Below are 16,147 nucleotides of genomic sequence, written 5' to 3'. Positions count from 1 at the left end.
TTTAAATTTCTCTAATAGTGTCTGCCCACACCTATTAAAGTTAAATTAGAATTTCGAATTCTGGCTAACACATTTCCACACCATGGCTTAACCTGGCGTGCCGCATAAAAGACCTGCTAAAGTGCTTTTTAATCGCGTTATATAGGGATATATCATATTAGATGTTTTGACGATTAGCTTACCTAGCAGGTAATCTAGCTAATAGCCTTATTTGTAGCGTATTTAGGCTGGCTACATGCGAAAATTTGTGGCCTTTGGGCACGTAATTGTATTATACAGACGCGTTTATCATCATTATAACTTTATTAATGGATATACCTAGTTCGTAGTGTATAATGTGGATATGACAGTAATTTTACTAATTTTTATGTAGAGTGAGTTTATGGTTTATTAGTATAATTAAAAAAAATAAAACTAATTAGATTTTAGCCTCTAAAACTCTCTATCAACCAATAAATGGGCTTTTAACGAGCGATATATGTGGCTAAACGTGGCTTCGCCTACCTAGGGCTTAGCAGGTTGTTCTTTAGGCATTTCGCTCTGGTGGGTCTGCTAATGATCGCTCGATGCTGAGAATTTTTCACGATCGGTCAAATTTTAAGCCGACTTTAAAAAAAGACTTTATAAAAAAAAAAATAAGTACAGCAGATATTAAACATATGATATTACAAGTAAGTTAGAAGAAATAGTTGGTGTCAATTTTGGCAGTGAAATTCACATTCAGCAATATCGAAGGATAAACTACCAAACGAAAAACCAATTAATATTGTTAAAAATCAGTCCTCTTAGTCTTTTAATGAGAAAGAACCTGATGTTCTTAATGATGTCCCTAACTTAACACTAGGTTCAAAAGTGCAAAAAGCAATCTGGAGGAGACTATAGGAAGTGTTAAATTATTATTTCAATACCTGCCAAAGTTTTCGGAAGGATTTGGTAGACAAACGATTCTAAACCAAATATCAAGAGATCTTACCAAATCGAAAAGCACATCAGGTTCTAATATTATTAAACGACTCAGAAAAAAAGTTGTTTGCTATTTAAAAGCTGAAACATTATTCAAAATTGTTACAAAGATTATTTAAGTAATGTCAAACTAGGACCAAGTTAATATAATGTAAAAATAGAACCTAGATTTGTCTATTTAGGTTTACCTCAAAGTTTAATCCCTCGTCTATTTAATTATTATAATAATGATTTACATAAAATAAGTCCTATGTATAGCATCGTCCAATACGCTGATAATAGTTGTATCTACAATGTCAATTAAAAAAATGAACAGTGTACACGCAGTATAAGCCTAACACATCGAAAAGTAACTGAATGGTCAGTTCTTAATGGTTTTGGGATATCAGTCCGCATAGGTATCTTTACAAGTCATACATTGCATAATATTCATCACAACAAAGATATTAGAATACCTTATTTCAATCAAGTGAAATACTTAGGAATAATCTTAGATAAAAAACGTAATTGGAAAGAACACATTAATTATGTGTTATTTCGAAATGTGAAAGAGGCTGAAATTTTTTAAGATATGTTACAAGGATCTGGTACAGATGTGATTTAGAGACAGCTTTAATCTTCAATATTCACGCATTTGTTTAACTGCTATGCATTTTACTCCTATAAATGCCCTATTAGTAGAAGATTCAAAATTCCTCGTCAAACATATATTTTTGGATCCAAATTTAATAACCATGATTTAACAAACCAGTACTAGCAATGCATAAAAACTCTTCTACATTAAGCAATGTTTCTCGAGGCATTTATCCTATATTAGATATTATATTTTTACGGATAATTTAACATATAATAGAAACATACTTAAGTCAAAAGTAATTATACTTATGAAGGCTTGAATATTTATACAGACGCTTCAAAAACTGCAGCGCCGTCTTGCTGGAAATATATTTCAGCCTCATCAAGTATAGGGTTTCCATCATCATCGATTTGGTTTTCAATGGATTCAGTGATAAGCGGATTGATGGTATTTTCCAACATATCCAAATAAATGTCTCCATTTAAATTTCCGTTAATAAATAATGGCCCAATCACTTTATTTCCTAAAATGCCTGCCCATACATTAATTTTTCGAGGGTACTGGGTATGTCCTTCTACAAATGCATGAGGATTTTCATTGCTCCAATATCTACAGTTATGCTTATTAACAAATCCATTTAGATAAAATGTGCATTCAGCGTTGAAACAGATATTCTTTTCATGAATAGTATTATCATTAATCGCTTCAGTCATTTTTTCACAAAACTCAACTCGCCTATCGAAATCGCCTTCGGTTAACTCTTGCAATATTATTTATTTTGAATGGAGGAAATTTGGTAACTGTGTGAACAGAGCCTAATGAAATACCAGTGGCAGCAACAATTTTGCGTAATGAAGTTTTATCCAAAATTCGCCGATGATCACGTTTTTTGTTTGCAACAGATCCAGTTTCACTAAACTTAGTAACAAGGTCCAAAACATACCTATGCGAAGTTATCTTTCGACCTCACGTATTTCGGCGTTTTTTTTTAACAGTGGTTTTCGATAAATCCGTGGTGGGAAGTTTCCAAGAAAGTGTATAATAATACAGGGTGTTCATTTGAATTGATACAGGGTGTACTTGTTTCAATAGAAACATTCTTAAGTCAAAAGTAATTATACTTATGAAGGCTTGAATATTTATACGGATGCTTCAAAAACTCGAAAAATTCATCCATTATCCCAAAGATGCTGGTCATACACTTTTATAAAAGGTAAAAAATACGAAATCTACAGCATCACAAATACATTTAATAAAATTACGAAGGTTACATGTTTCGCTCGACTAGAGCATTATCAGACCTAAACAGTAAGGTCTGATGATGCTCTAGTCGGGCAAAACATGTAACCTTCGTAATTTTATTAAATGTATTTGTGATGCTGTAGATTTCGTGTTTTTTACCTTTTATAAAAGCTTCAAAAACTGCAGAAGGCCATGGAGCAGCATTTTACTTCCTTTTTTGAATATATAATGTCAATATTAAATTACATACAGTTTTCAGTACCTTTTCAACTGAAGCCATTGCGGTTAGGGAGGCACTTAATTTAATGCTGAAATAAAATGACAAGAAGAGTCTTGTTATTTTGTCTGACCCTAGGTCTGATCTATTGGGAAATGATATTGATCATGGTCGTATGATGGTGATGGTATTGATGGTGAATCTTAACGATTACTTTGTAAACGTGGTTAAAAACCTAATGACACCTAATGACATCTTCTCATGATCCACTTTCATATCTCTATAATGAAAACTTACATAGTTTCTTTTTTACCCCTGTACTAATAACAGAGCTTCAAAGTACATACAATAAATGAAATAAGAAACAAATTATCATCTGGTACAGATGGTCTTCTGATAATCTGCGTGATAACACCTTAAACTATCTGAGAAACCTAATTAACAAATCATTTCAAAATGGGGTCTTTCCTAACTGCCTGAAGACTGCAATAATTATTCCCTTGCATAAAGGAGGAGATAAAGAGCAAGCTTCAAATTATTGTCCAATCGCTCTCCTTCCAACATTATCGAAGATCATAGAAAGATTGGTTAAAAAAAGGCTATTATCATTCCTGTTTAAATATAAAACATTAACTCCCCATCAATTTGGCTTCTTGAATAATAAATGCACTAATGCTGCTATGTTCTCCCTTTTTAACAGTGTTTAGTCCAGTATAAACAATCATCATTCAACAGCAACTATTTTCTGTGATTTCTCCAAGGCTTTTGATTGTGTAAACCATACTATCTTGATCAACAAATTACAGCACTATGGGTTCAGAGGAACGCCTCTCGAATGCTTTAAGTGATATCTTAGCTTAAAATTAAGTTCAGCTTGTTTTGCCATAAGATCAGTTTCCAGGGAATTAAATCTTTCATCATCAAGAACAGGGTATTATGCCCTTTTTGAGTCCCATCTTCGTTACACCCTTCCATTCTGGGGCACATGCTGTGTGACTCAGTTTGAGCGCATTTTTAAACAACAAAAGAGAGCGGTTTGCTATTTACTAGGACCTGATAGTCGAGCTCACTGCCAAGAAATGTTTAAAAGATTTAAAATATTAACTCTGCTTGGTTCGCAAGCATATATCAGAAATTTTTAATAGACCATCTCGCAATTATCCACTTCGAAACGCAGAGCATGATCTTTATGTGCCAATCCCAAGGTCAGAATTAATAAAAAGCTATATTCTTTACGGAGCTAAAAAAATGCACAATCATCTGCCTTTGGAAATAAAATCATTGACATCTTTTCCTCGATTTCGCAATGCTTTGAAATCATATTTACTGGAGAGAGCTTTATATGCAGTAGATGATTTTTTTTATATTAATTTTTAAGTATCATGCACGCACTGGCTAATTATTAAATTTTTTACGATGTAGAATAGCAATATTTTGTATTGTTAAATTTCTATAAAAGTTTTTTATGACTTTTTAAACATTGTATTAATGTTTTTGACTGTTTTTGTTACTTTTTTATTTTACTTTCTTGTTACTATTTTTATTTACTTTCCTATTTTCTTACTTTTTACATTTAGTATAAGAAATTTGACCAGGTACATTTATGTCTTTTGTACCCAGTTTTGTATATATTTATTTAGTACTTGTATTTTGGTTTCTATATTTGTGTGTTTTGCTTTTTATGTATAGCTTTGTCTACAAAATTTTTTAAATTTTTTTGACAATAAAGCATATTTGATTACTTGATTGATTGATATAAAGTTAATTCGATTAAATGGAAAAAATTTAAAAAATTATTCGTCATACAAATCTGATAGAAAAACCAATCATAACATTTTTATCGGCTATAATTACATGGTTAATATTAGAGGAAAGGAAGTTGCTGTTAGTCTTATATAGTAAAGGAATTCCTATACTAGACTCACTTGGATCTAGTGATGTGACCGCAATAATAAAACATATATTACTTACGTAATGGCATGATATTTGGAATAGCATTTCTAGGCAATTGCCTACAAAATATTGTCAGTTGATACCTAAGAGACCTTTTATTATTGGCATAAACACCTAAATGTGTCCGGGCGATTTATATCTCCTATAATTAGAATGAACTTTGAATACGCCGGTTTTCCAGCTTATCTTGATAAGTTGAAAGTGTTACCACTGAATTGTTTAATCTGAAATATTATAGGCGACCTTAATCACGTTTTTTTTTAATATCTATGTGAAATATATCCCAGCAATCCAGGTGTTGTTTTTCAATCTTATAAATGATTTCAAAGTAGAATGTCAAGAATTAGACAACTGAAAAAAGATACCGATTTTGATCTGGATATTCAACATCTGATGGTTAAAGCCTACTTCATAAAATCTAAAATAAATTTATGTTTAAATATGGAAGCCATATTAATATTTTCCCAAAGATTCGAAGAAGTCATTAAGTTCACTTCCGCTCTTTATAAAACATTTCGCGTCAAATTTATTTTTTAAAATATTTATGGTTTCTCCATTACTGATTTCATATAAAATATTTTATTTTGAAAGAGATTTTCTAATGTTATTAAGTACTCTGATACTTGCAAATGCATCAATGAGGTAGACTGAAGGAATAATTTTGTTGAAGTTTGTTGAAGCTATGTAGTTGACATTACGAAATATTTAGACTTTTTACTTGATTTTTGGTAATTAGATATAGTTTACATTTTAGGACATATTAAATATGTCTAACAACAGTTTCAATATTTAAAGGTTGAAAATCGTAGACATGCTACATCTGGCCAGTTATTCTCTATATGGAGGTGAGAGTTCGACTCTTAAGACAAATATGATAAACAAATTAGATGCAAATGTGGGTGTCATCCCATACACAGTCAAAGTAAGAAACGAAGAAGTTTTAAGAATGATAAACAAAGACTATCAACTCTTCGATACACTATACGGTCATATTAGGTGCAATAGAAAATACAACTTTATAATATTATATTATAAATCCATTAATTAATTGCAGAAAATAAAGTAGCCTCATGTGAAATCAATAATTATGAATTTTCAAACAGGACCTAGAGTATGTAAGGTTAGATGAGCTTATAATTTAATGCACTGTTGCTAAAGCAAACAAAGCAGGTAAGACAGGCGATGTTCCGTTCTGCTTACTTAGGTTAACTCCTTAAATTAAATTTGAATATGCTGGAAATCCCAATGTCAACCAATTTGATGCATTAGCTAATTTAACCTTTATCATCTCCGAAATAACTTAAGCATTCCGACGATTCTAATGCTTTTCCATCCGAACCTTCATACCCGTTCCTGTTTATAAAATGATGGAAAATATAAATTACCCGCCTGTTTGATAGCACTTCGTTATTCTTGTAATCTCGAGTTCCATATTTAGGCCTTTCGTCGGCCGTTAAATAAATTTTGTAACTCCGCTGAAAACCTTTCGCCGTAGGCAGTTGAGAGTCGTTAAACAATGCTTTGGAATAACGTCGACCAAAGGATAACATTGTTTGTAGTTATCAGGAATCGGAGCTAAGCGAATATATGGAATACACAAGCCCTTATGACATTATCTTTATATCGCTTTTTTTTGCTTTCCCTGTTATATCAATCTTTTTGAATCGATTTAAAAAATAGTTGATGTCATTTTAATTCTAAAAACTTTAGATGCTTTTTTTTTACCTGAAATGTGTTTTCAAAAGCCTCGTAGACTACAATCATTTTTAGCTTATTTTGGAACTGTGCTGTTTATAAATGCATAGGCAAAGTTTAACCGAGCAATCGCAATCAATATTTCAATTAAAATTTAAATTAAAATTATAAGCCTTAGGAAAACTATTTCCTTCGGTTCATTTTTATCAAACAAACCTTTTATTATTTTAATTGAAAACCCATTTTTGCTAAAATTAGTTGAGCAAAGATATCGTGTCTATTTATTAAAGAAAATTAGTTTCATTTTTTTTTTGATCATATAGAAAGCTCCGTTTAATAAAACTTAATATTTATGTCACATAATCATAAAACCTAGAAAAGTGTGTCCTTTTGACTAACTACAAAGGTTGACCGGTTGTATCCTTCACTTTGTTTCAACTAGTTTAGTCCTTTAATTATCCTTAAAATTTAAAATTGTTCTAGAAGAGTGGGGTTATAAGTTAACGTGATAAAAGGGAGTCATTAAAGACTACCGTGAATGATCCATAAATTTTATAATTTTAATGAACGTTGCTTAGGTGGCCCGGGGCCTTCGCCATGTTTACTAAGTAAGTCTTCTGTGATATGAAAAATTTAAAAGGACACAGCCATAGTGTTTCTTAACTGATAACACTGAAAATTTGAGTAAACACTTTTGCTTACTTAGGGATATTTAAAATATTGTATTTCAAAAGGGATTTTCTAACGTCTTTTCTTTCTGTCGTTAAAATTTAAAATTGTTCTAGAAGAGTGCGGTTAGAAGTTAACGTGATAACAGGGAGTCATTAACGACTACCGTGAATGATGCATAAATTTTACAATTTTAATGAACGTTGCTAACGAGACCCGGCGCCTTTGCCATATTTACTAAGATATCGTGTCTATTTATTAAAAGAAATTAAATGCCTTCCAATTAGTTTCCATTTTTTCGAAAGTAAGTCCATATAGAAAGCTTTGTCCAATAACACTTAATATTTATGTCACATGATCATAAAACCTAGAAATTTGTGTAATTTTCACCGAAGAACTGAACGGTTCCACAAACAATTCGACCAAATATTTATTAAGGTCGGACGGAGGACTGGACGGTTATATCCTTCACTTTGTTTCAACTAATTTAGTCCTTAATTCTCCCTAATTATCCTTAAAATTTAAAATTGTTCTAGAAGAGTGGGGTTATAAGTTAACGTGATAAAAGGGAGTCATTAAAGACTACCGTAAAGGATGCATATTTTTTTAAATTTTAATGAACGTTGCTTAGGTAGCCCGGCGCTTTCGCCATGTTTACTAAATAAGTCTTCTAGGATAAGAAGAATTTAAAAGCATACAGCCATTAGTGTTTTTTAACTGATGACACTGGAAATTTGAGTAAACACTTTTGCTAACTTGGAGATATTTAAAATATTATATTTCAAAAGGGATTTTCTAACGTCTTTTCTTTCTATCCTTAAAATTTAAAATTATTCTAGAAGAGTGGGGTTATAAGTTAACGTGATAAAAGGGAGTCATTAAAGACTACCATGAAGGATGCATACATTTTATAATTTTAATGAGAAGCAGAGAACTTACTGTTGTGTCAAATTTTTCAATAAGATGCCTGATGCAATAAAATTTGTAAAGTGTTAATGTAGACAAAAGAAAAATTAGGGAAATCTTAGTCGAACTGGAATCATATACAATTCAAGATTTTTTAAACTATGTATTTTTTTTAATCATTGTTTTTAATGCAATATTTTATTTCTATTTTAATTTTAGGTAGTACGGTAGTTGAGTAAGTTTATTCAATGCTAGACAGGCATTTTTATTGCAAACAGTGATGTATAGTGCACTCACGAGATGTGTGTTGATCTTTTAATCGCCATAAAACCCTAAATATCTGTAAGGTCTATACTTATTTTGTTTGACGCTTATTGTTTAATTGTAACTACGTGTATGTGTATGTGCGTTTGCTTACATTTTTTTTTAAATAAAAGATATTTTAAATTTGAATTTAGAAAAGCTGCACTAATCTATAGCTTGTTGGTGATAGGAAATTTCCTCATTATATTAAAAAACTATCGACTGTCGATAATCTAGATGATTTAAAAAAACCCCTGAAAATAATCCAACATTAGCTAATAAGATGTATACAGCGACATATTTTTTGCAAAAAAAGACTCCCTCCGCTATTTTTAACTACCGTAACAACCCATTAGTTTTTAAATATAGCATAATAACTTACCCTTTTATTACAGCGAAATCCATCCCCGAGGTAAATTAAAAAAGAAGGCGAAATATAAACTCTTAATGTGCATATATAGCTAAAAAAAGCAAGAAGTAATATTGCAAATGTATCTTGGCAAAGAACCTTTATGGCTTTTAGTTTAATGTGCACGATACACTGGTGAATGCGTGGCTCTAAAGGAAACACTTACTTGCACATTATTTTTTACTCTTGATGTTGGTTGAGCTAAAGTGTCCTTTTATGGTTTAAATAATTAGTCCGGAAAGATCAATAGATACGTAGTAATACATAACAACCTTTTTATTTATCCATGTAACGTTTTTTTTTTCTTATATATGCTCCATAAAAATACTCCAAATATGGGAGGGTGCCTTAGCATTAAGGGTTTGTACGGTGTAAGTTTGAAAGCTAGGAAAAGGTTACATGGACTAAGGAAATATCTGGGGATCAGAACGTAATAGGTTTTACTCCCGAAGGTGTATTTACTTTTTGGTTAGACGCCATACCCTTTCATTTCGTTTATATACGTCTTTTATTTCGACAATAGCATTGACTTTAATAACTCGTTTTTTCTCTTTTAGGACTTCCTAAATATATTATCAAAAGTATCGCGAGGGACAGTACAGGAAAAATTACAATGGGTGTTTGGCCTATACGACTTAAATGGAGACGGCTCTATTAGTAAATCTGAAATGGTCGATGTTGTCACTAGTATTTACGAAATGCTAGGTAAAAGTTTAAGGGTTATTTTAGGTGAAATATATAACTTTATTTGGTTTTAGGTCGAGCTACTGAACCAGCAGTAGAGGACAATTCAGCTAAAGAACACGTAGAAAAAATTTTTCATGTGAGTTATTAACATATGTAGGGGAGAGTCGGTGAATTGTGCGCACCTAAGAAAAAACCTTGGTATCTTATATTATAGTAAATATATCATATAAAAATTTGAAATTTGGCTCAGATGTTCTTCATTTTGTGTACTTAGCCGAGCAAATCAATTAGTACCAAAAATTAAGGACAAGATTAAATGAAATCTTGCCGTGCGCACGATTACCCAGAAAACATATTGCGTTATATATTTATTAAGATCCAAAAGACATATAAATAATACAAACTATAAACATCGCAAATGTAACCTTCCGAGGAATCAACACCAGTGCAAAGGCCATGAGCCCACCTGCTGCAGGTTGAACACAAATTATGCATCTCTCTTCATCGTTTGCATTCATGTCATCCAATTTATCATCATCACATAATTGACTATCAGAGATATCTTCTTCGGACTCGCTCTCTTCAAAAACTTTTCTTTTAACTGCCCTTTTTTTACTTTTACTAGAATGTTCTAAACTTAGCTTAGCCGTTTTTCCTAATGTTTGTTTTCTTTCCTTTCCTTTTTTCTCCAAGGCTGTCTTTCTTTTTTCTTTAATGCGGCGGCTAACAAAATTTCTTTATTTGGGGTTTCTGTTAAAATTTGGGACTTTTGTTTCTTCCGACGTTGAACTTTCCCTGTACCTGATGTACTTTGAAGAATTGGATTCAATTCCTCTTCAATTCCTTCGTGTAGAAGTTAGAGTAGTGCAGTCTAATTCAACTTGCTGAAAAGCTGTGGAAGTGCTTGGAACAGGTGTTTCTGGCTGAATTGTAGAGGCCTTTTCCGAATTCTCTTCGTCGAATCTTATTGCTGGCATATGATAAGTAGATGGCAAAAAGTCTTCTTTTGTACATTTTTCTGGCTGAAAAGGCCATATTCCTGATGCTTTAAATCCCGCTTGGGCTTTATCCATCGTGGCAGCTTGAACATAGGCTTTATGGAAGAGCTCTGCTAAATCATAGGGTCTAATTTTTGGATGTTGTAAGAGGTAGTTGTCACAATGTCGATTAAAAGCTGCTTTAAGAGGACCATAAAATGTTAAATCCAAAGGCTGTAAGCGATGCGAGGTATTTGGTGGTACTGTTAGCAGTTCAATCCCATTCAGCCTACAGAACTCATAAATTTGTATAGAAATGTGGCTTGAGTGATTATCCAGTAAGGTATCTGCGGGGAATAAGGCCTAGTTAAAGAAAAATATTTAGAAAATGCACAGCACATCTAATTAGTTTTGAATTTTTATTGGTAATATGTCCAGCAAGGTCAAACAACTGATTTATAAACTTAAAAGTAAAACTTTTTCTACTAATTATAAAATAAAACAAAAAATTCAAAAACAGTGCAACTAGGCCTTATTAAACAATGGTAAGGTAATAAGGCCTATCACTAAAATAACATAAAAAATTGCTATTAAAGTAGAAATATTTGGTATTTGAGATTAAACTTAAACACATTATCATTGATAACAAAAATAGATGTCTACGGTGTGAGATAGGATTTTAACAACAAGCGGGGCACTCAAAAGTATCAGTGTCTTCTTGTGTCAACCCGACACACTCTTCATGATACCATTTACCGCATTCTGTGCACTGCCGCATATCAGCCATTTTATCTTCCATACACGCATGACAATACCAACTTGCCTTCACCTGCTTCGAATTAGCGCTTTTTCCAGTTTTAAGCCATGCACTGCTTTCTTTACTTTCCTTAAAGAGATCTCTTTTAGTAACCAAAGTTACCCTGTAATTTATTGCTTTTTTTCGAATTGGGCGTGCCTTTTCAGTTTAATTTATTGGCGTTGGCAAGAGTTCATGGAAAGAAGTGTCTAAAGTAGTTTCACCCACTTCATCATTATCATCATCTTTGCCTTCAGAAGAATCGGACGAATAGACCAGTGAATAAAAATGTTTTTTCCCATCTCCAATATTTTTCGAGGAAGATGAATGGGCTTCGTTAGAAAACTTGATGGGTATCCTTTCAGCTGCTTGTCTAGATGTTGACGGTTGCTGACATTTGGTTGTCTCATTTAACTTGTTTTTAAGTTTTGCAAGAGGCACCTCATCCTCAGATGTTCGTTGCACTTTTCTTGAAGTTAATGCTTTGGAAGAGGGATTGGGCGTATTCTCATTGGCTACAGCCTCGATTGCTGGTTGAGCTACAGCTGACAATATAGATGGTGCAAACGCTGTTTCCGGAATCGCCTGAGAATTAAGAGGAAATAAACCAGTAGCCCTAAAGCGATTGGTGATATTGCTGTATATATATATCATGCATTTGGACCAAACGTTAGAGAAAATAACATTAAATCGTGTCTTTGTTATCTTTTTGTCTGGATTTTGGTCCAAAAATGATAAGAGTTCTGCGTCGCTGACGAGACCATGTGGAAATTCATTTAGCGCGGCCGATGTTCAATCCAAGGTCATCTAAAGAGCCCTCGGTAACCAGTGGTGTGGCCCGTAAAACAACTTGAAAGCATTTTTGTTATTAGGCCTTATTACACGCCAGGCCTTATTACCCGCAGGTACCTTATAACCAAAACTGGTTGATCTCTGGAAGGCTTAACAGTTTCTTTCAAACGCTGAATAACGCTCATAAAATAACTATTCATTGCTCCAGCCGGATTTAGAGCAACTATACTTTCCATGGGGCGGTCCGTTTTTCTCCAAAATGCTGGTCATGCGAGCCCTGGGAAAAACGAACATTGGAGGATCGTAGCAGGTACCAACTGCATTAAAGCAACAAATTACAGTTACTGTTTTCCCCCTTTCAGCAGAAGTTTTTGATCCAAATTGTTTTACTCCCTTAGGTTCAAGACGTTTACAAGGTTTTTGAAGCGATATTTTTCATAGAGTTTCTTTAGGTTAGCAAAGAATTGGTTAATCTGTTCCTCGTTGAACGCAGATATTCGGTTTATGCTTGTTGGTTCAGGTTTTCTTGGCGATAACTTATTATTTCTCTTTAAAAATTGATAGTACCAATCTTTACCTGCCATTTTCGTTGTGGCGTTAAAGTTGTTTGGGATGTTGTTGGCTAATGCGAAATCATATGCTAATCCACGAAGTTCAGTTCTTGTGACACCATAAAACAACTTTGCCATTTTTAACACATGATTTGCTAGACTCTTTTCTTGGTCTTCTGCTGAAAAAGTAGAATGACGTCCTATGTGAGGTTCACTTATATCACGCCGTTCATCTTTCTTTTGCGAATGGTAGATTCAGGAATTCCAAACCTTCTTCCGGCATCTTTAATTGCGCCACCATTCTCGACAAATTTGAATGTAAATTTCATTTTTTCTGTATCCCAGGAGTCCTTATTTGATTTGCGATTATATTTTGGCATCTTAAACAATTAAAAAAAAAAACATTGTATTTTAACAAAAATAAATTTAAAAAGTCGGGTAATTGTGCACACTGCGCACCATTAGTCGACGGGCACCCAAGAGATATGAACATTCACTAAAACAAACTGGGGTGTAATTTACCTTAGTTAAATAGCTCCACAATTAAATAAAACCACATTAATTGGTTTATACCAAATTCGGAAATAAAACAGCTCTAGAAGCAGTCGAATCTCTTGTTCACACACACACAAAAATTAGAGTTAACAACCGGAATAACCGCCAAGTGAAATAACATACGCGGTGGTGGAGATAACCGTTCCGTCGGTGGCGTTACTTCAACTAATGCCTAAGAGGTGTCACGACGTGTATGGATTCGACTAATAAAATGATTGTTTCTATTGATATGACCGATATAGCCCGATTACCCGACTCTCCCCTATTGAAAATACCCAGTCGCGGCTTATAATTTTTATAATTAGCTTTGACCCTTGAGTCTGATCAAATATTTGGAAAACTATTATAAGTAATAAATGTAAAAAAAAAGAGTCCTATTAATCAAATCAAAGTTAGATTAAAATACACTAAATTCAACCTCTATAAACCTAATTGTGACTTCCCAAATTGTGAAACTACATCCCGAATTTAGACGTTGTTTTGTGTTTGTAATTTAGAACTTTTTTATTCCAATTAATACCTGACCAGAAAGATATCATGCTAAATATCCAAATGCCATTTATAATAATTAGTTAGTTTTAGTGTAGTAACAAAAGCAAAAAAAACACATCATCACAACACAGGGCAACTTCTGTAATTTTTTTCATTTATTACTTATTTATGATGAATTGTAAAATTTTAGCTAATAAACGTATTAATATTATTATTAATTGTAGCAACAGTAAACTCTTTAAAATGATCATTCCATTCCAAGTTGTTAAAATAATTTATTTACATATAATCCAGGTATTTCAAATTATGTCTTGTTTCTTCTAGATTATTGGAACATTGCCTTTTAAATTTTATTTCATATAATTCACTTTATTTCAGCCATTTATTTTTCTTAATTATTCTTCTTCTTCTTCTTCTTAGCTACTGAGATGTTTCTTGTCCTTATACTCCCATTTTAAATATCTTTTCCAGGTATTTGAAGTCATTCCGAATTTCTCCTAAGGTATTGGGATATTTCCATCAATAATATAATGGGCAGTTAAAATTATTTGATGTTCATGGACATTTTACTTTATTCCACTCCTTGAAAAAAAAATATGCATTTTTTGTATCTTCCAGGCATTTTAAGTAATTTGGAGCTATTGGGAGGCCTGATCTCTTTGAAGAATTATTTAATCTTTTTAAATAGATAATAAAATATGTTTCAGACATGTGGAGTCCTTTCCCAGTCATTTAACGTAATATAATCTGATATTTATTTTTCCTCGTTTTGATAAGCTGTCTAGAACCCACATCCCTAGGCCGTTGAAGCTATTTAAAATATTTGATATAAGTGTAGTTAATAAAAAAGTAATAAATATATATTTTTAGGTCTTTAACTCAATGACCATTGGCAAATAAAATCCGTGAAAATTGTACAAGCGATGTATTTATTTAATATGTTTTAGCTTATAGACACAAACCAAGACGGTGTAATATCCATAGAAGAACTAATCAACTGGGTATCAAGAGATGAAAGGTTTATCCAGTCCCTGGAAACCTTAGATACCGTATTGTGATCACCTTTATACCGAAAATCTCCTTCATTTCAATCGTACCAATTTTGCAAAGTATTTTACTATGACTGTTATAGTTTTATGTAGTTTTTTATAGGGTTACTAAGAAAATTGCAGCCATGCTTAAAAATTTATTATATAAGTCCGTTTGTATGTCAATATGATAGATGTTAGTTTTCTCTCGATTTTCAAAGCCTTTCTGCATGCGTTTCCCGATGTTGGCTTCAATTTTATTAGTAGTTAGAATCTTCTATATACGCTTTATAAGGAAACCATTTAAATACTGTCTTAAGTGTTTATTGGTTTTCTTGTAAATGCTTGTTAAATCCTTTATATCGTCTAAAGTGTTACCTGTTAAACTCCTGTTATTACATTTAATATAGACATATGTGATTTAAAATGATTTAACATAAATAAAAATGTACAGGGTCGAATGCTTACATTTTTTGTAAGTTAGGAAACAATGTCAAAAGGATTAATCAAGTGATATAGTGGCGTACAAATAAAAGGAATTGTAAAGGTCCAAAGAGATTATTTTCCTTTTTTGACCCTATTTAGGCTTGAATAGGGTGAAATCTGAACAAAAAATAAATAGTGTCAAAAAAGCATTGAAAGTATATTATTGAAAATGGTATTGAGGATTAAATGATTGAATACAAAATTTATGCATAAAAAATATTTGTTTTAAAATTGTTTCCATACTTGGTCATCACTTTATTTATTTATTTTCCAAACTTAAATGCCTCACTATTTTCCCATAAATGTTACCTTACTCCCAAAAACTTACTTTCTATAGTAATGAATGTGTCAATGTTACAGCTTCTATATGTAAATAGTGATTGAAACAGTCTTTGTTGGCCCTAAGAGTAATAATTATTTAAGACTACTTTTATAGCATGATTTTATTAAGTTAATGAGACAAATGTACAAGTCTTAGTATTATTAGGTTTAGTGAAACTTTAGCTATTTTTGTTGTAAACTATACAATTCAGTGCTAAATAGAAACAAGAGAAAAATGTCTTTTAGCCCTGTAATCTATTGGTCAGCATTTCAAAGAAATTCATACCTAATAAGGTGTTTATTTATATAAAAGTTTTAACTTATTATAATAAGTAAACATATTCTAAACAAAATTGAACTTAAGATACTTTATGACTTTGGAAATGTATAATTATTAAGTTTATTGATTAAGATATTATTATAGAATGACAAGTAGTAAAAGACATTACCTAATCATTTTTTTATCAGTGAAACTACTGTCTCTTTTGTTAATAAAATGGAATATGTGCATCCAAGTGTTTTATTTTA

General features: G+C 32.1%; 1 protein-coding gene across 3 annotated transcripts in view; it reads left to right on the top strand.

Annotated features, from left to right (window-relative positions):
- Positions 1-16,046, top strand: part of LOC126748578 (Kv channel-interacting protein 4-like) — a 118,266-nt gene extending 102,220 nt beyond the window's left edge. For 2 of the 3 annotated variants that reach the window (XM_050457908.1, XM_050457911.1), the window contains 3 exons: positions 9,492-9,639; positions 9,693-9,757; positions 14,732-16,046. In XM_050457908.1, coding sequence (XP_050313865.1) covers positions 9,492-9,639; positions 9,693-9,757; positions 14,732-14,842 — 324 coding nt within the window. In that variant the 3' untranslated portion in view covers positions 14,843-16,046. The remainder of the gene's footprint in view (positions 1-9,491; positions 9,640-9,692; positions 9,758-14,731) is intronic. The other variant, XM_050457909.1, reaches the window with a different exon arrangement.
- The last annotated feature ends 101 nt before the right edge of the window (positions 16,047-16,147 follow it).

Source organism: Anthonomus grandis, chromosome 22 (genome assembly GCF_022605725.1).
Source record: "Anthonomus grandis grandis chromosome 22, icAntGran1.3, whole genome shotgun sequence".
Classification (NCBI taxonomy): domain Eukaryota; kingdom Metazoa; phylum Arthropoda; class Insecta; order Coleoptera; family Curculionidae; genus Anthonomus; species Anthonomus grandis.
This window is presented reverse-complemented; position numbering and strand designations above follow the sequence as displayed.